General features: G+C 39.0%; 1 protein-coding gene across 1 annotated transcript; it reads left to right on the top strand.

The window, feature by feature from the left end:
* Positions 1 to 3,267: 3,267 nt before the first annotated feature.
* Positions 3,268 to 8,274, top strand: LOC141519038 (proteoglycan 3-like). Its single transcript, XM_074231506.1, has 6 exons — positions 3,268 to 3,346; positions 4,208 to 4,382; positions 5,341 to 5,594; positions 7,137 to 7,262; positions 7,631 to 7,742; positions 8,117 to 8,274. The coding sequence occupies exons 2-6, from the start codon at positions 4,322 to 4,324 to the stop codon at positions 8,173 to 8,175; spliced, it is 612 nt and encodes a 203-aa protein (XP_074087607.1). The 5' UTR covers positions 3,268 to 3,346; positions 4,208 to 4,321; the 3' UTR covers positions 8,176 to 8,274.
* The last annotated feature ends 18,723 nt before the right edge of the window (positions 8,275 to 26,997 follow it).

Consider the following 26,997-nt stretch of genomic DNA (forward strand, 5'->3'; position numbering starts at 1 on the left):
AGACTCAAAGAAATTTATTGTTGAAGAGTGTGATCTTGTATTTTGATTTATATGCATTGCTCACTATGTTCAATAATAAATGTGTGTGAGATTTTAAACTTCAACGCAATAACGAGTTTGGTTTTATTGTGGAAGTAATAGGGAACCACAGTGGGTTCCTGAGCAGAGAAGTAACAGTGTCAAACTTGTGCTTTAGGAAGATACTTTTTGAGAGTTGGATGAAAAGTGAATTAGTGAGGGGAGGCTCCTAGTTTGTGGAATAGGTATAATGCTAGATTAGGATTCAGGAAGTTTCTGCCTCAGATACAAGTCACTTAACCTCTCCTCAGTCTCGGTTTCCTCATCTATAAAATATTAACACCTATCTCCCAAAGCTCTTGTGAGGATGGAATAAGATGATATTGGTGAATGCTTTGCAAACCTTAAAAATAGTTATTATCATTATCATCTTCCTTATTATTGTGGAACATTCACTCAGCTGCAGTTGAGCACCCACATAGGGAAGTCTGTGAGCTCAGCAAGAGTGGAAAGGGGGATGTTTTCACTTAGCAACAGAAAAGATTGTTATCTCTTATGAAACTAGCTCTCTAGGAAGGCTGTAGGTCCTTTTTTCAGCAACAGTTTATCTCCCACCTACAGAATATTGGCCAAGTCCAACAGACAGACAGAGGCCAGGATTTTGAGAATGGGGTCCTGATTTATTTTCCTAAGTTTTCTGATTAGGGAGAAATCTCTTCTTTTAAGATCTATCAGAAAGAAGGTAGCTAGGTGGTGCAGTGGATAGAGCACTGGCCCTGGATTCAGGAGGACAGGGATTCGAATCCAGCCTCAGACACATGTCCCTTACTAGGATTGTGACAATTGAGAAAGTCATCCTGATTCATATCTGGTCACTGGATACAGATGGTTCTGAAGAAGAAAGTGAGGCTGGTGACTTAGCACAGCCTCCCCTCACTCAAATCCAATTCATGTGCTTGTCATGGTTTCACCTCCCTGGTGTCGTGGCTTCCTTTGAAAATGAAGGACAAGGGGCTGCTAGGTGGTGCAATGGATAGAGCACTGGACCTGGAGTCAGGAGGACCTGAGTTCAAATCCAGCTTCAGACACTTAATAATCACCTAGCTGTGTGGCCTTGGGCAAGCCATTTAACCACATTTGCCCTGCAAAAATATAAAAAAAAAAAGAAAAAGGGGAAAAAAAAGAAAATGAAGGAAAAGCATTATTATGATGAGGAAGGATGATGGAGGCAGAAAGTTGGGTATGAGGAATCCTCCAATTACTTGGAGAGATTTGTGTCATCTTCCCTCTGTCTTCCTTTGCTATCTAGTATTTTTCCCCCAAATCTAGCAGATTTTCTTTTGCTAGAAGCACAGGCACCTTGGCTCCAAATTTACATCTAGGCCTTAACCTTGATCTCATGGAGGTGCCTTTCTGTATTTTTAATTTGGTTGGTTTATGATTTGAGTGAATCCTTGGCTGGCTTTAGGTCATATTGGTTTCCCTCATCACTTAATATAACTAAGTGAGATTTACTTAGTATAATTTAGAGAATCCTTTTCCTGGAGTCAGGAACCTGGGTTCTATTCCTGGTTCTTGCCACAACCACATTGTGAAACCTTTCTGGATTGTAGAGGATAAATTCTAAGATCTCTTCTTTTCCATGTTCAATGATCTAGTACCCATCAGCAGGAACATTCTACAATTTAAAGCCCCTCCCAGCTCTAATATTCGATTTTGAAGTGCTTCTCAGCTCTGTCATTCTCTCTTCAGCATTCTGATATGACTGATATTCTATGTTCTAGGTCCCTTCTAGCTCTGAAATTTGATGATCTGTCTACAGCTCTAGGATTCTTGGGTTTTGTTTATCCATCAGTGACAGAGATTCTTGTTCACTTCTGGTACGACTATCTTGTCCTGCCTTGTCACCATTCTCATCACCATACTCTTCATCAACTAGCCCTTTATGATTCCTAAAATGTACTTTCCTAACCCCAAGTCTATGAGGTAGATAGGGCAAGTATCATCATTCCTGTTTTCCAGATGGACAAACTGAGGCTTAGAAAGGTGAAATGACTTGCCCTTGGTTGCACACTAGTCTTGTAGCCAAGATAAATCCAAAATTCCCTCCCTTGCTTTCAAGACTTTAGACAATGCTACTCTGCTCAACTCTACCAACCTTTATTTCTCATTGCTTCCCTAGATGCAATACCCTCTTCAGTCAGATCCGTTCCTTACGGAGGCCCTATGAGTCGGGTACGTCATGACTTAGCCACCTTTTTCATGTAATCCCTTAATCCGTGGGTTGGTATTCCCACTGCTCTCTTCTATCATCCATATCTGAGCTATCTTTCCTGACTTGAGTCACACTACAATGTGTCTTATCACCACACTGGTCCTCTCAGTGACCTGTGTCTCTTAGTCTCTTAACTATGGAATCAGCTCCTTAAGGTGAGAGATTGTGTAGCCATGCCTTACAGTGAGAGTGAGGATAAAAATCTGTTTGAATTCCAGCTTTGTCTCTCCTGAGGCAAGAAAGTGGCATGATGGATCAAGGTGAGGGCCTGGCATCAGAAAGACTCATCTTCCTGAGTTCAAATATGGTGGGAGACACTTCCTAGCTATGTGTAATTCCTAGCTATGTGCAACTCATTGTAGATTGAGCTGGAGAAGGAAAGGGTAAACCACTCCAGTATCTTTGCCAAGAAGACCCCAAGGGCATCTTGAAGAGGCAGGCACAATTGAAACAGCTGAACAACAAAATTTGCCACTCCCTAGCTATACAATCCTAGAGAAGTCACACAATCATGTAGGTAGGGCTTTAAAAAGAACTTTGAGGTCATCTAAGTCAACTCTATCACTTTTATAGACAAGGAAATTGAGACTCAGAAAGATTTAATGATAATGCCAAAGTCACACCAATAGTAAATGATAGTATTGTAATTCTAACCCCGGTTCTTAAAATTTAAATCTGACACTCCTAGTATCAAACTTCTTATCAGTTAATCTCCCTGGTCTTCAATTTCCTCATAGGCAAAATGGGGACACTCATATTTGCAACCCTTCATAGGGTTGTTGTGAATATCAATGTACACAATGAGAAATTTCCAGAGATCTTTATCATTCTTGGTGTGTGCCAATGTCAGGAGACTGATGGCATCAGCTGGGTGATGGGCAGCCCTGGAGAAAGGATATGGAAAGTCAGTTATTATCAGTTTATCCGCCTACCTTGGTGCAATCTCTTCTTTATTGCTACTTCCTCTAAGGTCCCTCTATAAGACTCCATCAAGGACATGCAAACTCACCACAATGACAAAGCTCTGACCTTCAACCCCGCTTTCCTGAACAGGTGAGTGTCTCCTTGCTTGGAGTCCAAAGGCAAGCATGGGATTTTCCTACAACCAATGCTTATCTTTTTTCAGGAGCTGCTGAGTAGCTGTTCTCTTGGGGGCTGGGGGGGGGGAAGGGGAAGAAGTCCTAATTCTTGTTTTATGGCTTAGAGAAGGAACACACTATAAAGCTTCCTATTCTTTGTAATTATTCCTTAAGACCTTACAGATAAGAGTTTCCATGAGTTTAGTGACTAGAATCAAGATGGAAATAGTAGCAGAGATGGCATGTCATGTGTGTTGTCTTATGGTCCTTGTAAAAGACTTGGCCATCCCAGTCTCACAGAAGTGGAGAATAAGATTAGAGGGGTCAAGTGAATTGCTCAAAGTTAATAAATGGCAAAATCCGAGATCAAAAAAGACATTTCTAATTTGAACTCTAGTGTGTTCCATTTCATCGATTTTCTTTTTTTTCCCTTATGGCTTCTTCTTGTGTTATAAACTATAGGTGACTCTTGGAGCCCCCGCCAGTCATGGAATTGTGGAGCAGATCAATAGCATGTGGTCTGCTACATGCCGCCCTTCAGAGTTTTGAGGAGGAATTGGATTTACAAGCTTTGAAATCCCATGTTTGAGCTACTTACTGAGGAACTAGACTTGCCACCATCCTCTCTCCCTGTTTCCCTTCTTCCATGGCTTACATTATCAGTCTTCCAATTCTACAAGGATGACTGGAGCATTGTCCAGTATACCTCTCACTCAGAAAGTATTTCTTGTACTCTTAGACAATGGGACCTGGATTGAGACTTCTTTTCTCTCATCCTTCTCCTTCCCTTTGATGACTTTTCTACATACTCTAACCAATTTCCTCCCTTTTACAGGTCTTCCCTTCAGGAAGGAACTTAGTGTTTATTTCTGCCTGTGAGAAGTTTGCTGTGAACCTTTGGTTCTGGAAGAGGGAGGAATCTTAGGGGAAGGAGCAACTATTGTTTGAGATGAATCTACGGCTCATCTTATCACTTCTCCTGTTGGGCACAGTGTCTTCTTTTCATCTCAGTAAGTGTCTTCCCACTCCCTAAAATCCCAGACTGCATCCTTTTCTCTTTGTCCCTCCCTACTTTCTATTCACTAGGAACCATTGCTAGCCTGAATCAGATTTTCAGTCAGATCTGATCTGGTCAGATGCCCATAGACTTAGAATGTCAAAGCTAGGAGAAACTTTAAAACATAAAGGATAGAATATTACTGTTGCGAAGAAATTTAGAACAAAGGGATGCCAGAAGAAAATAGTATTTCATATAGTTTGACTTTTTTCAGTTTATATATGAGAAAACTGAGATCTAGGGAAGAAAAATGACTTGCCAGGATCAAAGAACTCTTCAGTGAGTAATCTGGGACTTGGATTTAAGTCTTTGTAACTCTTAGGTCAATATTCTTTTAAAAAAAATTTTTATTTATGACAATGGGGTTAAGTGACTTGCCCAAGGCCACACAGCTAGGTAATTATTATGTGTCTGAGACCAGATTTGAACTTGGGGCCTCCTGACTCCAGGACCAGTGCTCTATCTACTGCTCCACCCACCTACCCCCAATATTCTTTTCATGTATCAAAAAGAAGTCAGACTCTGAACACTTATTAAAAGGACAGAGACATCACATATGGGGCAATAAAGAATTCCAGGGAAAAAGTCACTGATACATTGAGACCCAAAGTTCCCCTCTTAGATGAGACTATGCACCCTGTCATTGAGATATAGGAACTGCTGTTAGTATTCAGGGGAACCTGTTCTTGAAGAAGTATGGTACTGAAGGCCAAGGGCCTTTTATAAAACAATAATATTGGATGTGAATGGGATCTTTAACATTATTGAGTCCAATTCCCTTATTTTACTGCTGAGGAAATTGAGCCCAGAGGGGAAGTGACTTGCATATATTTACATAATGAATTGTTGACTGAATCTAGAACTTTGACCTTTTGTTTTTCAATCCAGTACTTCTATTTTTTTATTCCCAGAAAATGAGGCTCTTGAGCTCAAGACATCAGAGAGAGAAGCGACTTTGACTCAGGAGCTAGAACCTCCAGAGGAAGAAGAAAACTTGGCCAGAGGGGATGAGGAAGAGGATGATGAAGAGGAGACTGAAATTGCTGAGGATGATGACAACTTTTGCCCGAAGGAAGAGGATGTAATCCGTGGGCTGGGTACCCCAGGATGTGAGACCTGCCGATTCCTGATTGTTAATAAGCCAAGGACATTCAGAAGGGCTCAGGTAGGTGCAAATAAGATGGGGACAAAGGCCTTTGGGAATGGGGGAGGAAGAAAGAAATTCACTAATCATTTTTTTGCATGCATTTCTCATGATGAAGTACTGTAATAAAGATAGAGGCTGGCAAAGGAGTGGTGCAGCAGTAGAAAAGGGGCAGGGACATATTGGACCAGTAATGTTCTTAGAACCCTAATAACAAAAAAATAGAGAATGCTAAACCTGGGGGAGGGACTTAAAAATCACCCAGTTGAACCCTCTCAGTTTGTAGAGAAAACAAACAAGATCTAGAGAGATTTTTAATTTCCTTGAGATAGCACAGATAGTGTCATATGTGTGGCTGAAAGCCAGGTTTCCAGATTTTCACCCCAGGCTCTTTTCACATTACCACTCCAAGATTTATTACTGAAATAATAGCATTAAGTTTATACCTTAATGGATCTGGTCATTAGCAGAGAGTGGAGAGTGTCCTGGACTGAGGTATAATCTAAGATGGAGATCCTTCGCTACCATTTATTAGTTGTGTGAACTTGGACAAATCACTTTATTGCCTTGAGTTAATTTCCTCTTTCCAAAAATGAGGACAGTGCCACTTAAGTCACCCTCCTTCTCTCTCAGGGTTGCTGTGAGAAGATGAAAATGATGATAAGTATTTATACAGTGCCTTAAAGAGTTCAAAGTGATTTTCATAAATTCTCTCACTTTAATTTCAGATGCTTTGGTGAGGCAGGTACTATGTGTATTAGAATGCTTGTTTTCAGGGTGGCTAGGTGGCACAGTGGATGGAGCACCGACCCTGGAGTCAAATTGGGTCTCAGACACTTAATAATCATCCAGCTGTGTGACACTGAGCAAGTCACTTAATCCCATTTCCTTGAAAAAACAAAAAATAAATAGACAAAATGCTAATTTTAATCATGAGAAAACCAAGACATTGAGATTTTAGCTACTTTACTCATGACCACATAGAAAATTATTTTATTTGATTTTTAATTAAAATTTTCAATTGATAAGCATTTATTTTTTATCTCTATCCTTTCTCATCGAACCAAAAACAACAAAAATTTATTCCCACACTGGCCAGGTCCAAAAATGTATGTCTTGTTCTGTATATTTAGTCTCTTAACTCTCTGTCTGGAAGAGAAATGCAAATTAAAGCAACTCTGGCATTTTTACCTCACCTACCAGATTGGTGAAATTAGAAAATGACAATTGTTGGAAGGGTTGTGAGAAAACAGGCATATTCATGAATGGTTGATAAAGTTATGAATTGGGACAGGCTTTAAGAAAGCTTTTTAAAGAAAAATTGGAATATGAGTCATTATTACATCAAGATTATGTGAGAGTATCATATAATAGTGTATTTAAAACATTTTATAAACCATAAAACTATATATATTAATTATTTTTCTCATCCTCTTCCTCTCTTTTTTCTTCCTTCTCCTCTGCCTCCTGTTATACAAAAAGTCATGGAGGCCTCAGAGTTTAGAACATGAATGATTCCCCATTCATACTTCTTTCCTCCTTTTTTCTTTTCTATCTCTGCAGAAGATCTGCAGACGTTGTTATCAGGGACGTCTAGTCTCTATCCATAGCTACCAGACCAACTATCGCATCCAGTGTGCATCTAGGGGAATCAACCAGGGTCAGATCTGGATTGGAGCCTTATCCAAGGTAAAGAAGAGAACAGAGAATAACGCTGAGCATGGACCTCTCTTTAAAGTCTCCCAAATGGCTACCTAATCACAAAAAGCCCTTTATCTAACTGACTGTAAGGAAGCCTTAAAGATGCTTCCTCAATGATGTGGGTGGTGGGCATGGCTGAGAGAAGGATGTCTTTTGACACTGCATTTGGCTTGGGCAATTCCTATCCGTATTTGCCTGTTTAGAATAGTGCTTGTTTTGACCTAGTACCCATTATGCTCTGTTGTTCAGAGACTGAGACTGCCAGGGATATTGTTCATTAACTTTCCTGTATGATCTGTGTGAAACTCAATTTCATGGTCTCTGCACTGACCTGTCCTTTCCCATTGGCTCTATAGCATTGGTCATGTTCATTTTGGTGGACTGATGGAAGTCGTTGGACATTTTCTTACTTGGCAGCAGGCCAACCTGGGCGTCGTGGAGGCCGATGTGTAGCCTTATGTACTCGAGGTAAGCAAGAACAGGGAAACCTGGGGGATACAGCAGATTAGGGGAAATGAATAGTATGGAACCCTCTCCTATGCTGTTACTGTTCCTACCCCATGACATAACCCATGCCTAGTCCCCAGGCAATTGGGTGATGGAGGCAGGAGATCTTACACTGCTGGGCATCCAAGGAATATGGGAGGTAACTCTAATAAGGGGTTTGTTTGTTTATTCATTGGAAGCCCATTCCTAAATGTCTCTCCGAGGGAGAGGTCTACAGGCTTTTCTGGAGCCACTGTGGAAAAGAATGAAATGAGGGCATGGGCATGAATGAGCAATGGAGTTCCTTAGAGGTCACAGATAGGAAGTAGAATGTGAAGGAGTAACTTTCTTAACAGGTGGTCATTGGCGCCGAGCCCCGTGCAGACGTCGCCTGCCTTTTGCCTGCTCTTACTGAGCTGATTCCACTGAAGAATATAATCAAGACCCACACTGAAGCCCATCTCTTCCCTTTCCCTTTGTTTCCCTGAAATAAATCAGATTTCTTAAAGTTCAATTCAGTTTTCTTTCTTCTTTGTCCTGCATATGCCCTTCTTCCCATAGTCTTTACTCTTACATTTTGAAAGGTCACAAAGAGATTTACTCTTTTTTCCCTTTTTTTCATTTTAAAGATTTTATTTATTTTGAGCTTTACAATTTTCCCCCAATCTTGCTTCCTTCCCCGCACTCCCCCATAGAAGGCACTTTGCCAGTCTTTACATTGTTTCCATGGTATACATTGATCCAAATTGATTGTGATGAGAGAGAAATCATATCCTTAAGGAAAAAAATAGAGTATAAGAGATAGCAAGATTATGTAATAGATATCAGGTTTTTCCCCCCCTAAATTAAAGGTAATAGCCTTTAGTCTTTGTTCAAACTCCACAGTTCTTTCTCTGGATGCAGATGGTATTCTCCATCACAGACTGCCCAAAATTGTCTCTGATTGTTGCACTGATGGAATGAGCAAGTTTGTTGTTAGAGTGTACAGTATTTTTTAAAGAGATTTACTCTTAAGGATTAAAAGCAGATGATAAAAGGGGGCTATGTGGTCTTATTTCATAGGACCTAAAGTTGGAAGGAGCCTTGGAAAATAGAAAACAGAATGTCAAAGCTAGGAAAGATTTTTAGATCGTATCTTATTGAACCAATAGGGACCAAATTACATAAAATATCTGATGAAAGGGGCATGCAGTTGGGTTGCCTAGTGGTTTAGAGTGCTGGACTTGGGGTCATAAAGACTTAAAATTCAAATCCTGCCTCAGATATTTACTACTTGAATAACCCTGGACAAGTCATTTAACCTTTCTCTGTCTCAGTTTCCTCTATGTAAAAGTCTGTAATTAATATGCCTACTTCACAGCTTGTTCTAGATAATATGAGATATTTGCAAATCTTAAAGCACTATATAAATGTTAAGGATTTTCATTATTGTTATGTCAAAACTGAGGATCACCTGGCTAGCACCAGGGTCTTTGAATATTGAGTATCATTGTCAGAAGTCATACTTAGAGAATAACAGACTTCTCAAATGTCCTCGGACTTGAGAGAACAGACTAATGCCCCATAAGCTACCAAGCTGAAAACTCGTAGAATCACAGAATCTTTGTACTTCAGGTCTAGGGAGAAGTCTTTCAATTGACTAAATCCACCTAGTCAACCATTCTTAACCTTTCTTCATGATATGAATTCCTTTGACGGTCTGGCCAAACCTAGGAACTCATTTTGAAAGGTCCCACAGAGTTTCGTTCTTAAGAATGAAAAGGAAATGATAAAAGGGGGATATGTGATAATTATTTTTAAAACCACAATTGAAAGAAAGACTATGTTTTAGTTAGAAGTTAGTGAAAATAAAGATGTAATTTGTTCTAAGTTCACAGATATCCCCCCCTCTCCAAATCTCCCAAAGTGGGAGGTGAACATACACCTTGTTTTGATTCTCCCAACAGCTTTATGAGGTAGGTGCTTTTATTATCCCCATTTTACAGCTGAGAAAACTGAGGCTTAGAGATTAAGCAACTTTCTTTGTTCTAGTTCAACCCATATCTGAAGAATAATCAATTCTATGAAATCATTGACAAGTGACCACTGAGTCTATAACTGGAAACTTTTATTGGGAAGCCACCTTCTTCCAGGGTTTCACATTAATTTGTAGACATTGTTGGAACGGTTCTCCAAATAGTTACATTAAATTACTCTCTCTGCAATTTTCACTTTTTCCTATTTAGTCTTCCCTCTGAGGTCAATCAAAGGAATCATGGATTCTCCTTGGCATAGAAAAGAGGACAGGAGAGTAGTTCTTGAAGATGAAGCTAAAAGGGCCATCAGGAGATTACCTAGTTCATCTTCCTTGACTTATAAAAGAAGGGACCTAAGTTCTAGGAAACTCAAGGAACTCAAGTAATAAACAGCAGTTGAAGAATTTGAACCCGAACCTTCTATCTCCAGAGCCTGTTCTTTGCATTGTACTGCTTCTCCAGGCAGATGTTCAGTTATTTCATCATTAACCCTTATCAAATCAATTTCTTTTCATTATGGGTAAAAACCAAACTAAACCAAACCAAATTTTTTTTTGTTGTCAGTCTTCCTTATCAGGCTCATATTCAGTGGTTTAGGGTTCCAGACGCTAGCTTTAAGGATAATGTCATGCCTATGTAGCTTTTAATCTTGTATCAACCAAACTTGCTTTCACCCTTCTTAAAATCTAAATTTATGGGGTGGCTAGGTGGTGTGGTGGATAGACCCCTGGCCCTGCAGTCAGGAGTACCTGAGTTCCAATCTGGCCTCCGACACTTAATAATTACCTAGCTGTGTGGCCTTGGGCAAGCCACTAACCCCATTTGCCTTGCAAAAACCTTAAAAAAAAAAAAGAGAAAAAAAATCTAAATTTATGAGATAAGAATCCTGTGCAGTCACATTGGTTTCTCTCAGTAACCTCCACATTTTTCCATGATCTAAATTTTTGATTTGTGTTTTTAGAATTTCCTTCTGGAGAATTTCCCATCTTTCTTGTGGAAGGTTGGGCCATTGGAATTTATTTATCTTTTTCCATGATCTTTTGGAACCTGTTCTTCATAATACTATAATAAATTGTTTTCCCATTTCACTCGTAACAGCAGAATTTTGTTTCATCTTTTCTGAATATCAGATAAATTTGCAATCTGTAGCATAAGGGTGGACATATAGATTTCCAAAGCTTATGACTTTTCATGAGGGAAGGAGACAGCTGAATCCTCTACTACCTTCTTTAAGACTTTATGTTCTACAATTACAAAGCACTTCTCACACAAATAAAGTCAAATTTAAACAATTGGAAAAAAATGTTAATTACTTTTGGTTAGGTTGATCTAATATAATAAAAATGACAATTCTACCCAAATTAAATGACTTATTTAGGGTCATACTAATCAAACTACCAAATAATTATTTTACCAAACAAGAAAAATAGTAACAAAATTCATCTGAAACAACAAAAAGTTAAGAATATAAAAGGAACTGATGAAGAAAATGAAAAGGAAGGTGGCCTAGCTCTACCAGTTCTAAAACTATACCATAAAGTGGCAGACATCAAAACTGCCTAGACTGGTTAAGAAATAGAATAATGGATAAGTGGATTAGTATAGGTTCAAAAGAAACAGTAGTAAATGGCTACAGTAATCTACTGTTTGACAAATCCAAAGACATTAGCTTCTGGGATAAGAACTCATTATATGACAAAAATTGTTGGGGAAACAGAGAAATAGTATGACAAATACTAGACATAGACCCACATGCAAAAGGGTTGCAGGATTTAGACATAAAGTACGACACCATAGATCAATTAACAAACCATCTTTCAGATTTATGGAATGGGAAGAAATTTATGAACAAACAAGAAATAGAGTACATTATAGATTGCAAAATGGATGATTTTGACTATATTAAATTAATTTTTTTTGCACTAATAAAACCAAAGCTGCCAAAATTAGAAGGAAAACAGAAAGCTGGTAAACAATTTTCACAGCTAAGACTTCTGATAAAGGTCTCATTTCTAAAATATATAGAGAATCGCATCAAATTTATAAGGTTACAAGTCATTCCCCAATTGATAAATGGTCAAAGGTATGAATAGACAATTTTCAAATGAAGAGATTAAACCTATATATAATATTATGCAAAACCGCTCCAAATCATTACTGATTAGAGAAATGCAAATTACAACAACTATGAAGTATCACCTCATACTTCTCAGATTGACTAAGTTGCCAGAAAAGGGAAAATGATCCATGTTGAAGAGGTTGTGGGAGGATTGGATCGTTAATGCATTGTTGGTGGAGTTTTGAAACTGATCCAACCATTCTGGAGAGCAATATGAAACTATGCCCAATAAAATGGATCCATACCCTTTGACCCAGAGATTCCAACACTAGGCCTAAATTGAGATGAAATCATAAAAAGTGGGGAAAATCTCACATGTTCCAAAATATTCATAGCAGCTCTTTTTGTGGTGGTAAAGAATTGGAAACTGAGTAAATATCTATCAATTGGTGAATGGCTGAACAAATTGTGGTATATGTATCTGATGGACTACTATTGTTCTATTAGAAACCAGAAGGTATCGGAATTCAGAGAAGCCTGGAAAGATTTGCATGAACTGAAGTTGAGTGAGAAGAGCAGAGCTAGAAGAACACTGTGCACCCCTAACAGCAACATGGGGTTGATGATCAATCTTAATGGACTTGCTCATTCCATCAATGCAATAATAAGGGACAATTTTAGAGTAGTTGCCATGGAGAATACCTTCTGTCTCCAAAGAAAGAATTGTAGAGTTTAAACAAAGACCAAAGACTATTACCTTTAATTAAATAAAAAAATTATCTTGTTATGTAATTTTTCTTTATCTTATATTTTATTTTTTCCTTAAGGATATGATTTCTTTCTCAACACATTCAATTTTGTTCATTGCATAGCATGGAAACAATGTAAAGACTAACAGACTTCCTTCTGTGGTGGCTGGGGGGGGAATGCGGGAAAATTGTAAAATTCATAAAAACAAATAAAATATTTTTAAAAATTAAATTTCTTCACTGACTGAATGAAATTCTAAATTAAAAATAAAAAAGAATTGGAAATTGAGGGATGCCCATCAATTAGTGAATATCTTAGCAAGTTATGGTATATGAAATGTTATGGAATGCTATTATTCTTTCTTTTATTTTTTTGAATTTTACAGTCCCCCCCAATCTAGCTCCCCTTCCCCCAGCCCCCACAGAAGACAGTTTGAAAGTCTTTACATTGTTTCCATGCCATACATTGATCTAAGTTGAATGTGATGAGAGAAAAATCATATCCCTAAGGAAAAATGTAATATAAGAGACAGCAAAATTACATAATACAGAAGATAATTTTTTAAAATTAAAAGTAATAGTTGTTGGTCTTTGTTTAAACTCCACAGTTTTTTCTCTGGATACAGATGGTATTCTCTGTCACAGATACCCTAAAATTGTCCCTGATTATTGCACTAATGAAATGAGCAAGTCAATTAAGGTTGATCATCACCCGCATGTTGCTGTTAGGGTGTACAGTGTTTCCCTGGTTCTGTCCATCTCTCTCAGCATCAGTTCATGCAAATCCCTCCAGGCTTGTCTTCTCTGAATTCCCATCCCTCCTGGTTTCTAATTGAACAAGTGTTCCATAACATACATATACCACAATTTGTTCAGTCATTGCCAAATTGATGGTCATTCACTCAATTTCCAATTCTTTGCCACCACAAACAGGGCTGCTATAAATATTTTTGTACAAGTGATGTTTTTACCCTTTTTCATGATCTTTTCAGGGTATAGACTCAGTAGTGATATTGCTGGATCTAAGGATACTCACATTTTTATTGCCTTTTATTGCCTATTCTTCTTCCTTTTTTTGTTTTTGTTTTTGCAAGGCAATGGGGTCAAATGACTTGCCCAAGGTCACACAGCTAGGTAATTAATAGGTATCTGAGACCAGATTTGAACTCAGGATCTCCTGACTCCAAGACTGGCACTCTATCCACTTTGCTACTTAGCTTCTCCCCATTATTCTTTAATTTTAGTTTTATTTTTTTAGGGTTTTTTTTTTTTTTTGCAAGTCAGTGGTGTTAAGTGGCTTGCCCAAGGCCACACAGCTCCATAATTATTAAGTGTCTGAGGCTGGATTTGAACTCAGGTACTCCTGACTCCAGAGCTGGTGCTCTATCCACTGAGCCATGTAGCCACCCCTCCCTATTATTCTTTTTTCTTTTTGCAAGGCAAATGGGGTTAAGTGGCTTGCCCAAGGCCACACAGCTAGGTAATTATTAAGTGTCTAAGACTGGATTTGAACCCAGGTACTCCTGACTCCAAGGTTGGTGCTCTATCCACTGCACCACCTAGCTGCCCCTCCTCCCTATTTTCTTAAAGAAACCATAAATGATTGGATTCTCGAGAAGCTTGGAATGAATTATAGGATCTGATGCTGAGTGAAGGGATTAGACTCAAGAGAACATTGTGCACATTAACAACAACATTGTAAATTGATCAGTCTTGATGGATGCAGCTCCTCTCAGCAGTTCAGAGACCTTGGACAACCTGAGACTGGTTATGGACAATGATATCCCCATCCAGAGGAAGAAAAACATTACAAAACAAAAAAAATTTTAAAAAGCCTTCAGAGTATGAATGAACACTACATTCACTTTTTTTATTAAAAATTTTATTTATTTTGAGTTTTACAATTTTCCCCCTTAGCTTACTTCCCTGCCCCCACCCCCTCAGAAGGCAATTTGCCAGTCTTTACATTGTTTCCATGGTATACAATGATCTAAATTGAATGTGATGAGAGAGAAATCATATCCTTAAGGAAAAAACATAAAGTATAAAAGATAGCAAGATCAGACAATAATATAGCAGTTCTTTCTCTGGATACCGATGGTATTCTCCATCACAGATAGTCCCAAATTGACTCTGATTGTTGCACTGATGGAATGAGCAAGTTCATCAAGGTTGATCATCACCCCCCATCTTGTTGTTAGGGTGTACACATTCACTTTTTTAAAAATTTCTCTTATGTCTTTCTTTCCTATCTCATGGCTTCTTTCTTTCCCCTTAATCCTAATTCCTCATACTAGAAATGAACAATCTGTAAACATGTTTAACACAATTGTGTTGTACAATATTCACCTAATTTTTCACCGCTAAGGGGAGGAAGGTGGGAAGGCAGAGTGGAAGGATATAATATAACTTAAAAATACGCATATGCATATGGACAAATGTTGAAAAACTTTCATAATATGTAACCAGAAAAATCAAATTAAATATCAATTTAAAAAAAAGACTTTGTGTTCTATTTGACTCATCTCCCATCACCTTTGAGCAGCAAGAGGTGATGGAAGTGGGGGAGGGAAGATGCTGACTTATTAGCTATATAAGTGGAAAATTTACTTAATCTCTCTTGATCTCAGTTTCTTCTTCTTTGAAATGGAGCTAATAATATTATACTACCTACTTCACAGGTTTGTTGGGAGGAAAATCCTTTTGAAAGCTTAAATGGCTATAGAAATATCAGGAATATGATAGTTACTCCTTGGACCCCTGGGTACTGGGATGTACTCAACTATTAGTCTGATATGGATTGAAACAGCTTTTCTCTTCAGCTTGATTGTGTTAAGGAACACAAATGGAGTGAAACAGAAGAGAAATAAGATAAGATAAATTCTGCAGGAAGTTAAGGTTGGTATGGTTGTGAAGGACATAAAGTTGTTTGGTCTTTCCTGCTCTTATCTTATTTGCAATATTGAGATCAGATGGTCTTCTTTAAGAGTCTGCTCTCCATCCCTAATGAGGCTAATGAGAGATGAGTGTATTTTTAGGCTAGAGGTGACATTGGATGTTTTAGTGGGAAGAACATGGATTTAGACATAAACTTTGGGTGGGGGGGCAGGGAGGGAAGGAAAAAGGGAAAAAGAAACATGAAACTGTTGGATATTTAAAAGGAATTGCAAGGAGATTTACAATCTCATGCAGTCTTCTTTCTAAACACACTATGTTATGGAAATGCTTGTTTTATTTCATAAATCGAAAATAATTTTTCTTAAGGAAAGAACATGGATTTGGAGTCAGGAGACTTGTGTTTGAGTCCTGGCTTTCCAACAGACCTTGATGTGAGCTTCTAGACAATGTATTTCTATGTGCTTCAGTTTTACCATCTGCTTAATACTGGAGGATTTTAAGGATTAATTGAGATAAAGTGGATTGGGCCAGCTAGGTGGTGCAGTGGATAGAGCACCAGCCCTGGAGTCAGAGAATCTGAGTTTGGTTAGGGCCTCAGACACTTATTGATTATCTACCTGTGTGACTTGGGGCAAGTCACTTATAACCACATTGTCTTGCAACTCCCCCCCCCCCCAAAGTGAGCAAAATGCTATTATAAACTGCAAAGTGCTATAAAAATATAATTAGTAATTATTGTTAATAATAATAAGTAATATTAAATGAGAACAATGAAACAGCTGTAAACCTACTTTCAAAGACAGTATTTATAGATACTATGGCAGTTCTTCAGATAGACCAGGGCCAGACAGAATAATGATCAAGTACATAAATCCAGAGTCATTTCCAGGGATAGGGTTGTGATAATACCATTGCCTTCTGTCTTCATCAGACCACATCTTACATATTATTTTCACTTGTGGGCACAATGTTTTAGAATCAGTCAGGATTAAACATATAGAATAACAGACTATCTGGTTGAACTGAGGGAATTGAACAAGAGACTAATGTCAAAGAACTGCTTGGGAAATAGTGGGTTCTCCCTCCACCACCCCTGGCCAATGGATGCCTTCAGGCAGAATATAGCTGACCACTTTTTGGCTGTTTTAGTAGGAACTTTTGGGGGGTATGGTTTTGATTAGATGGCCACTCAGGTCCCTTCCAGCTCTGTCATTCCATGATTTCTTAAAAACCAGTTTAATGAGCAGGACTTTTACCTAATTGGGGAATCTGGGAGCTCTGGAATTGTTTCCTCATCTGTCAAATAAGAAGGATAATATGAGGTAGTTCCAATATAGAGTCTTGCACACTAGATTAGCCCCAGTTTTAAAATCTGAGAGTGGCAATGCTTATCTTGACTCCCCTACCTGTGTAATTTGTGGGCAAATTAAATTTCCTCCCCTATGTTTAAGTACTCATAGAATTATGGAAATTCAGAGTTGGAAGGGACTTTCAAGACCATTTAGTTCAATCCACACTTCAAGAAGGAAATCCTCATAATAACCTAGCCAATAACTGGTCATTCAGTTTATGCTGGAAGGCTTCCAATGAAGGCAAGCCCATTACCTTGGAAACACTTTCCATTTTTTGTACGATTTTCCAATTTACAAAGTATTTTCCTTGTGATATTCTTTTCTTCCATCTTCTCTTTCACCAGTCTCCTATCTGTACTTCATTCAATTTTGACCAATATGATCATGATTATGAAGAAAACCTACACATAGGACAGAGAGGTGTTTGGGGACTGGAGGTGGGTGTGGGAAAGTTTACTCTTCATCTCAACAATCAACAAGTATTTACTAAGAGGCAACAAAAATGTGCATCCCCTTTGATCCAGCAATATCACTACTGGGTCTCTACCCTGAAGAGATGATGAAAAAGGGTAAAACAGTACTTGTACAAAAATATTCATAGCAGCCCTGTTTGTGGAGGCAAAGAATTGGAAAGCAATTAAATGTCCTTCAATTGGGGTATAGCTTAGCAAACTGTGGTATATGTATGTCCTGGAACACTATTGTTCTACTAGAAACCAGAAGGGATGGGAATTCAGGGAAGCCTGGAGGGATTTGCATGAGCTGATGCTGAGTGAGAAGAGCAGAACCAGAAAAAACACTCTACACCCTAACAGCAACATGGGGGCAACAATCAACCTTGATGGACTCTCTCATTCCACCAGTGCAACAATCAGGCACAATTTGGAGCTCTCTGCAATGGAGAATACCATGTGTATCCAGAGAAACAACTGTGGAGTTGGACCAAGGACTATTACCTTAAATTTAGGGAAAAAAAACCTGATATCTTATTGTCTGATCTTGCTATCTCTTATACTTTATCTTTCTTCCTTAAGGATGTGATTTCTCTCTCATCACACTAAATTTGGATCAATGTATACCATGGAAACAATGCAAAGACTGACAAACTGCCTTCTGTGGCAGTGGGGGGTGGGGGGAGGAAAGTAAGATTAGGGGAAAAATTGTAAAACTCAAAATAAATAAAATCTTTAATAAAAAAAAGAAATAAAGAAAAAAAAGAGTTAAGTATGTACCAGCAACTATGTTGAGTACTAAGGATATAAATAAAGGCAAAACTATAGTTTCTGCCCTCAAGGAATTCACTGTTTAATTGGGGAAATAAAATGCAAACAACTGTGTACTTGAAGATTTCTGGAGGATAAATGGTAAGTCATCTCAGAAGGAAAGTACTGGAAGTAGGGGAGGAGGTTCTTGAGGAAAGTCAGATTTGAGCTGAGTATCGAAGTAAGCCAGAGAAGCCAGGTATCAGAGGGGAGGAAGAAGAACACTGCTAGTATGTGTTTGAGGAATAAATGTCAAGGAGCCACTGTCACTGGATCATAGAGTATGAGGAGGGGAATTAAAGAATAAGAAGACTGGAAAAATAGAAAGGAACCACATTGTGTTGGACTGCACTGCCCAGTCCCATGAAACTCTGAGACCTCAAAGTTGTGGGTAGGGGTGTGAGAAGTTGACCCCCTCTCATGGTTGTTTGCAAATGGAGAAGTAAGTCATTTAACAGTTGGCCCAGGGCATCCCTGGGGACTGATTTCACAGGGCAACTGCCTCAGCCACTATCTCTCTTGGGCCCCAGTAACCGACTAGGCTTATCTTTGAGCCAAGAAGCTATTGGTCAAGCCTGGTGTTCCAACATTTCGGTCTCCTTTATTTAGATCTAAAACTTTCTAAGCTTCAAAAATAGGGTCTAAGCCTTAATCTTGGGAGACCATTGCCTTTGGTACCTTGAAGCAGATCTGTCCCTGGTGCTTCAGGGGCCCCAGGCAGGGATTTGAAGTCAATGTCCATGGGAATGGGGGATGGTGGGATAAAATAAACTTTATTTTTCAAATTTTTATTTGTTTATTCTAAATTAAAGAGATAAAACAAGCATTTCTATGACATAATAAAATGGGGAGGGGGTTGCTGGAAGATGATTACACATGAAGCTACAAATCTATTATGTACAAATTACTATTCATTTTAAATATATAATAAAGTCATCACATAACTTTCTTCTCTCCACCCCCCATCTCCTTATCCTAGAGATGGTTGCCATTAGAAACAAATTTGTTTATGTATAAAACATAATTCTATTTGTCAAATCTTTTTCTGAATACAGATAGCATCTGCCCTCATAGGTCCTTCACAGTTATCATGATGGAATATTACTATACTATAAAAATGATGAGCTCAATGATCTTAGAAAAACATGGATAGACTTGCATGAAATAACAAAGAATGAAATGACGAGAATCAAGAGAACATTGTATACAGTAACACCAATAGTGTTTTAAGAACTTTGAACAACTAGGTCATTTTGGCTATTATAATTAGCCAATGCCCAATATCATAAGCTACATCAGAGCTCCAGCTGAAGATGAGACCTATGCTAATAGGGTCAATGTCTGGGGTATGTATCACATACAAATTTTCTCATTTTTCACAGAAAATATCTTTTTCTCAGTCACTATTTCTTTTTCGTGAGCCCAAGCAACAATTTATGTTGCTTAGGAAGGAGAGTGTGGATGATTGGGAGGCCCTTATCTCAACTAGTGGAAGAACAACTCAAAATATGTTAAAGATGGGTTAGTTTACTAATTTTATGCCTTTACTTGACTCTACTAATCCCTCAAGCTATCATACCATATCTCTCCTCCATTCCATAGCCATCCTCTAGAAAAGTTTATTTATGTTTATTACCCCCATTTTTCCACCTTCCACTCTCTCTTTAAATTCTTCAGCAACAGAATTTGCTCTCTACAAGGTCATTAATGTTCACTTTATTATTCAATTCAACGTCCTATTTTCAATCTATTCTTTCAGTGCAGATGACCCCCCAAACCTGCATTTTTGGCTGTTATCTCTCTGCTGATTTCTATTCCCTATTTCCACCTGTTTTTCTTTACTCTTGGCCATATACATTTCAAATTCAACATGTCCAAATAGAACTCACATCCCCCCAAAGTCAACCCCAGCCTCCTAATTTCCCCATCTCCTTTGAGGACATTAGCCTTTTTCTAGTTACCTAATTCCTAGCCACCTGAACTCTTCACATATCTAATCAGTTGCCAAATTTTATCCACTCTATCTTCTCAAGATCTTCTGCATCTTCCCCTTCTCTTCACAGTCAATCTAATCCAGACTCTTCTCACTTGCTTGCTGAATTATCGAAATAGTCTCTTGATTGGTCTCTCTACCTCCAGTCTCTTCTGACTCCCATCTATCCCCAACTCTTATATAAAAAAGAGATTTCTATAGTACATTTCTGGCCATTTCTATCCCTTGTCCAATAAATTGCCCTGACTCTCCATTGCCTTTAGGATGAAACATAATCTCTGCTGGTTGCCATTTATAATTCTTCACAGAAGTCTCCTTCCATCTGTCATTCCAAGCTGCTTGCACATTATTTTCTTTCACATACTCTATACTTTTGCCAGACTGGGCTGCTGGCTGCTCCCTGAATGTAGCATTCCATCCCTTCTTTCAGTTCATTCTTCATTCACACCAGATTTCTTTAGCCTGTCTCCTGTATCTGGAATGCTCTGTCTCCTCACCTCCAGCTCTTGGAATTATTGGTTCCTTTCAAAGCTTATATGAACTATTTGTGCCTGACCTGTGGTAGAGCATTCCAAGATCCTATTGGGCTCATCAGCCACAGTCAGACACATTTTGTCTCAAACATAGTGATGTCATTTTGGTCTTCTTCGATAAGGAAGGACAAGAACCATCCAATCAAAGGTTGGCTCAAGTGTTGCGGATTTCAAGACACCTTGACTAAATTCTTCAGATATTAATTCCTGACCCTGCTAAAATCCTTTTACTTTTATTTATATATATATGTATATGCATATACATATATATATATATCCCATCTGACTTATCTGTGAATATATTGTATTCTTCCAGTAGAATGAAAGCTCACTGAAGGCAGGAACTATTTTATTGTTATCTTTTTATCTCTAGAACCAGAACAGTAACCAGTATATAGTAGGAATTTAATAATTTTCTGTGGATTGATCCCTATATATTTTATTTGATTTTGAATAATATTTCATTTTTATTCCAAATTACATTTAAAAAACAATTTTTTTTTGTTTTTGCAAGGCAATGGGGTTAAGTGGCTTGCCTAAGGCCACACAGCTAGGTAATTATTAAGTGTTTGAGGCCAGATTTGAACTCAGGTACTCCTGCTTTTAGGACCAGTGCTCTATCCACTGCACCACCTAGCCACCCTATTCTTCATACATTTTTAAACAAAACCCATTACCCTTATTTCCATTCCCTCTCCCATTTCTCAGAGCCTGAATTTCTCATGAGAAATTTATTATTATTATTATTATTATTATTATTATTATTATTATTATTATTGTCCTATGGCCATGCAGACAGTAAACCCCTAGCTTAGATCGGATGGTCTTCAGATCCGGAACATATCCTATGCTCGTCCAAGGCCCCAAACTCAAAGACCTTCTGGCTTGGCAGAACTGGATCAGATTTGTGTTCCATTACCCAGCATTGAAGTATATAAGCCTCCTCACTGTTTTCATCATAGATTTCCCAGAAGGCTTGAGCAGAAGCCTTGAGATCTAGAGAAATGGTCAGAAAGATGTGAGCTGATAGAAGACTTTGGCCTTATCCAAAGGAATTGTATGAACTTTATTGAGTTGCAAACCCATTTCCCATAGGAAATGACCTAAAATGTGACAGAGACTGGGGGAGGAGAAAGGCTATTTGGTGGGTCAGTCAGTGAGAATCGAAGAAGTAGTTAGGAGGTATTAGGCACCTCACAAAGGACTGCAAATAGGCTAGTGTGGTTGGATCATAAAAATGAGTGAGAATAGTAAGACATAAGAAGCCTGGATTCTGACAGATGGTAAAGTGCTTTAAAAACCAAATGGGGAGGGGTGGAGCCAAGATGGCGACAAGAGTGGATCATGTCTTAAGAGCTCTCTCATAAATCTTCGAAACTAAGGACTCTAACTAAATTTTCAAGAGAGAGAACCCACAGAGGGACCCAGTGAGGCAGTTCTCCTACTCAAGGTAACCTGGAAAAGAGCAGAAAGGCTCTGCTCCCCAGGCTTGGAGGGGCGGCCTGCCAGAGGGGGTGTCCCACCACAGCTAAAGAACTTCAGCCTCCTGGAGGCAGCCCCAGGGTTCTGGGAGCCGGGCTCACAGCAGCGGAGGAGTTTCCTGGGCTACGCCCTGGTGGAGCAACGTGCACAAATTGGGGGAACAGTGGGGGACCTCTGCCAGAGCGAGCATGTGAAGCCCAGCCCTCAGGGCACACAGCAAACAGTGTGGCCACTGCGTTCCAGATCCAGGAAACATAAGCAGGTGGAGTCCCCAGGGCATGAGCCCATTGAACCTAGGGAGGGGAGTCAAGAGATACTGGAGCTCTGCCCCTGGAACAGGACCCTGGGGTTCTGACCACATTCAGATCCTGATCGCAGTCTAGGCCCCCCCCCAATAGAACAATAGGGGGCCCCCCCTCCACCTCAGCCCTGTGGCAGAGGGGGGCGCATATGGTCATTCACAGACCAGGAGGGAGGACAGAGCCTCATACATTAAGACCCTTGTGGGAGTGTCCCGAAAGCTCAGGAAGCACCCCAAAAACAGGCTTAGGCTGGGAAAATGAGCAAGCAGAGAGAAAAAAAGAGGAACACCATTGAGAAATACATTATCTATGATCCCAAGAAAGATCAATATACTCACTCTGAAGATGAGGAAGCACAAGCTCCTGCATCTAAAGTCTCCAAGAAAAACAGAAATTGGGATCAGGCTATGACAGAGCTTAAAAAAGACTTTGAAAATCAAATGAGAGAGTTAGAAGAAAAACTGGGAAAAGAAATGAGAGAGATGCAGGAAAAACATGAAAATGCAGTCAGCAGCCTAGTCAAGGAAATCCAAAAAAATGCTGAAGAAAATAGCATGCTAAAAACCAGCTTAGGTCAAATGGATAAAACAGTTCAAAAAGTTATTGAGGAGAAGAACGCTTTAAAAAGCAGAATTGGCCAGATGGAGAAAGAGATAAGAAAACTCTCTGAGGAAAACAAATCCTTCAGACAAAGAATAGAACTCAGGGAGACTGATGAATTTACGAGAAATCAGACTCATTACTTCAAAACCAAAAAAAATGAAAAATTAGAACAAAATGTGAAACATCTCATTGAAAAAACAACTGATATGGAAAACAGATTTAGAAAAGATAATTTAAAAATTATTGGAATACCTGAAAGTCATGATCAGGAAAAGAGCCTTGATATCATTTTCAAAGAATTACTACTGGAAAATTGCCCTGATATCCTAGACGCAGAAGGCAAAATAGAAATGGAGAGAATCCACCAATCCCTCCAAGAAAGAGATCCAAAAAAACCAACCCCTAGGAATATTATAGCCAAGTTCCAGAACTCCCAAGTCAAAGAGAAAATATTACAAGCAGCCAGAAGGACACAGTTCAAATATCGTGGAGCTGCAGTCAGGATCACACAGGACTTAGCAGCAACTACATTAAAAGCTCGTAGGGCTTGGAATATAATATAATATATATTACATAATATAATATACCAGAAGGCATACTGGAATGCAACCAAGAATCAACTACCCAGCAAAAAATGAAATGTCCTCTTCCAGGGAAAAAGATGGACTTTCAATGAACCAAGGGAATTTCAAATGCTCCTGTTGGAATGGCCAGAGCTAAAGAGAAGGTTTGATCTTCAGATACAGGACTCAGGTGAAGCATGGAGATTGGAGGAGACGGGGAAAATATGAGGGACTTAATGATGATGAACTGCATGTATTCCTGCATAGAAAAATGACACTGATAATACTCATATGAACCTTCTCAGTTAATAAAGCAGGTAGAGGGAGCTTTTATAGTTGAAGCACAGGAGAAAGCTGAGTTTGAAGATAAAATATGGTGTAAAAATGGAGTCAATAGAAAAAAGGGGAATGTAATGGGAGAAAGTAAAAGGAGAGGGGAAATAGGCCAAGAAATTTCATATAATAAGATTTTTCTTTATTACAATGAGCTATTGCAATGATATGGAAGGGGGGGAAGGCAAGGGGGAATGGGGGAATCTTTACTCTCATCAGAGGTACCTAGGAGAGGAGACAGCATATATATTCAATGGGGTATAGACATTTGGAGCAAGAAGGGGGGGGAGCAGGGGGAAGGGGGGTGATGTGAGTGATGGAGGAGAGAATGGACCATGGTGGGAGAGTGGTCAGATATAACACATTTTCTTTTTTACTTCTTGCAAGGGGCTGGGATTAGATGGCCTGTCTGGGACCATAGGGCCAGGTGGATTCTGGGCCTAAGGGGTGGTAGGGAGGCTCAGGGCCTCTTGGCCCCAGGACCAGGGATCTGTCTGCTGTGCCACTCAGCTACCCTACAGCCGAGTCAGAGTGAAAGGAGAGAGAAAATATAGTACATGGTAGTGGAGAAATAAGAAAGGAGGGAGTTGCGATCAGCAATGGCAATGGTGGAAAAATATGGAAGTAACTTTTGTGATGGACTTATCATAAAGAATGTGATCCACCCCCGACAGAGTTGTTGGTGTTGGAACAAAGACTGAAGCACATTTATTATTATTATTATTTTGGGGAGGGGTGCAGGGCAAGTGGGGCTGGGTGGCCTGCCTGGGGCCACATAGGAAGGTGATCGTTGGGTGTCTGAGGCCAGATTTGGACCCGGGTGCTCCTGGCTCAAGGGCCAGTGCTCTGTCCACCACCCAGACACCCCTACTATTATTACTATTTTATTTTATTTGGGATCTTTTTATTTCTTTTTCTTGTTTGTTTTTTGCAGGGCAGTGGGGTTGGGGTGGCTTGCATGTCACATGGCTGGGTGATTGTTGGGTGTATGGGACCAGATACGGGCTCAGGTGCTCCTGGCTCCAGGGCTGGTGCTCCATCCATTGCGCCACCTGGCCACACCTACAGTTATTACTATTATTTTTTAAATTTTAATTTTTTTCACTCCCCTTTATTTTATTGCTCAAGCAAGTCTATATTTTTTGGGGGGAGGGGGTATTTTGTTTACTCTTAAACAAGAATATTTTATTACTGTATAAAAAACATCATTTGTAAAAAAAAATGTGCATACCCTTTGATCCAGCATACCACTCCTCAGTCTATACCCTAAAGAGATGATGAAAAAGGGTAAAAACATCATTTCTACAAAAATATTCATAGCAGCCCTGTTTGTGGTGGCAAAGAATTGGAAATCAAGTAAATGTCTTTCAATTGGGGAATGGCTTAGCAAACTGTGGTATATGTATGGAACACTATTGCTCTATTAGAAACCAGGAGGTACAGGATTTCAGGGAAGCCTGGAGGGATTTGCATGAACTGATGCTGAGTGAGATGAGCAGAACCAGAAAAACACTGTCCATCCTAACAGCAACATGGGGGTGATGATCAACCTTGATGAACTCACTCATTCCATCAGTGCAACAATCAGGGACAATTTGGGGATGTCTGCAATGGAGAGTGCCATCTGTATCCGGAGAAAGAACTGCGGAGTTTGAACAAAGACCAAGGACTATTACCTTAAATTTAGGAAAATAAACCCTGATATCATATTATCTGATCGTGCTCTCTCTAATACTTTATGTTTCTTCCTTGGGGATATAATTTTTCTCTCATCACACTCAATTTGGATCAAGTTTACCATGGAAACAATGTAAAGACTGACAAACTGCCTTCTGTGGGGATGGGGGTGGGGGGAGGGAAGTAAGATTGGGGAAAAATTGTAAAACTCAAAATAAATAAAATCTTTAATAAAAAAGACCAAATGGAAGATTTTAAGGAAGGGAAGATAGAAGAGAGGGGATTGGATTAGGAATATTCTTAGTCTCATACTTCAGTCCTTCAGTCATCTTATTGCTATGGCCATTCCATCCACTCTTAGACTTAAGCAGTCATTGAGAGATATGATGACCTCCAAATTTATTTTCCTGTTTCCAACCTGGTGGTGAGCTACCAATTTAGGATGGTTCTCAGATGACAAACACTCAGTTCTTTCCTGCCCAAACTCAAAGACCTTCCAGCTTGGTATGACTTGCAAAGTGTGAGCTCCATTACCCTGACCTTTCAGAAGTCAATGGACTTTTGCAATAATGAGACATTAAAGTAAATGTTGAGACACAGACATAGAAATTGTTAGAATTAGAAGGCCATTAAGATATCAGTTATATAACCTCAGAGTAAGAAAGGATCTCAGAATATAGGACGTAGAACATTTGGATTCTAAGAAGCTGGAGAGATTTTGCTTTCAGGCCTCTTTTTAGAGATTGGGAAAGGGGATTAGACAAAGTCTAACTTGACCAAGTCAGACAGCCAATCCGGAAAAGGCTTTCAAACTCAAGTTTTCCAACTCCCAGGTCAACTCTGTCCAGGATATTGTTCAAACTTATTAACTGCAAATACCATATTACTATTTCCCCCCTAGTATTATTTTTAATGTAGTCAACATGGAAATAACCTTGGTGGAGGTTTAGACAAGAACTTGGTGGACTGCAAGTTTACTTACTACTCAATATGAATTTGGGCTCGTCATTTCCTTCCCTAACAAAATGTAAATAATAATTAGAGAATCAAGCTTCAATCTATGATTTTATTGATATAGGGACTCCTAGTTTACCAATACAACTTAGAACCTTCTCAGCAATTTATAATCTTAAAAGAGTTATTGAAAATCCTGAGAATTCATTGATATAGCCAGATTACATCAGAGGTGGAACTTGGACCCAGATCTGTCAGGCTGAGACTAGTTCTCTAACTACTCATCCAACTGATTCTCAAGTAATAGTTATAATTATGTTATAGTAATTACTTTTTGTAAAATAGTAATCAATTCTATAATGTAGCTTAATGGATTACTGTGAGGATCATGGAGGATGATGTATGTACCTACAGAATGTTTTGTAAATACCTCATCTATGTCTTATTTCTGTCCAGATGGTC

Source organism: Macrotis lagotis, chromosome 3, assembly GCF_037893015.1.
Source record: "Macrotis lagotis isolate mMagLag1 chromosome 3, bilby.v1.9.chrom.fasta, whole genome shotgun sequence".
Taxonomy (NCBI): domain Eukaryota; kingdom Metazoa; phylum Chordata; class Mammalia; order Peramelemorphia; family Peramelidae; genus Macrotis; species Macrotis lagotis.

Excerpts from the sequence above, each read along its gene's own strand:
- LOC141519038 (XM_074231506.1), top strand. The coding sequence starts at position 4,322 with ATGAATCTACGGCTCATCTTATCACTTCTCCTGTTGGGCACAGTGTCT. Across the intron at positions 4,383-5,340 it reads AGTGTCTTCTTTTCATCTCA|AAAATGAGGCTCTTGAGCTC; the intron begins GTAAGTGTCTTC and ends TTTTATTCCCAG. Across the intron at positions 7,263-7,630 it reads GGATTGGAGCCTTATCCAAG|CATTGGTCATGTTCATTTTG; the intron begins GTAAAGAAGAGA and ends TTGGCTCTATAG.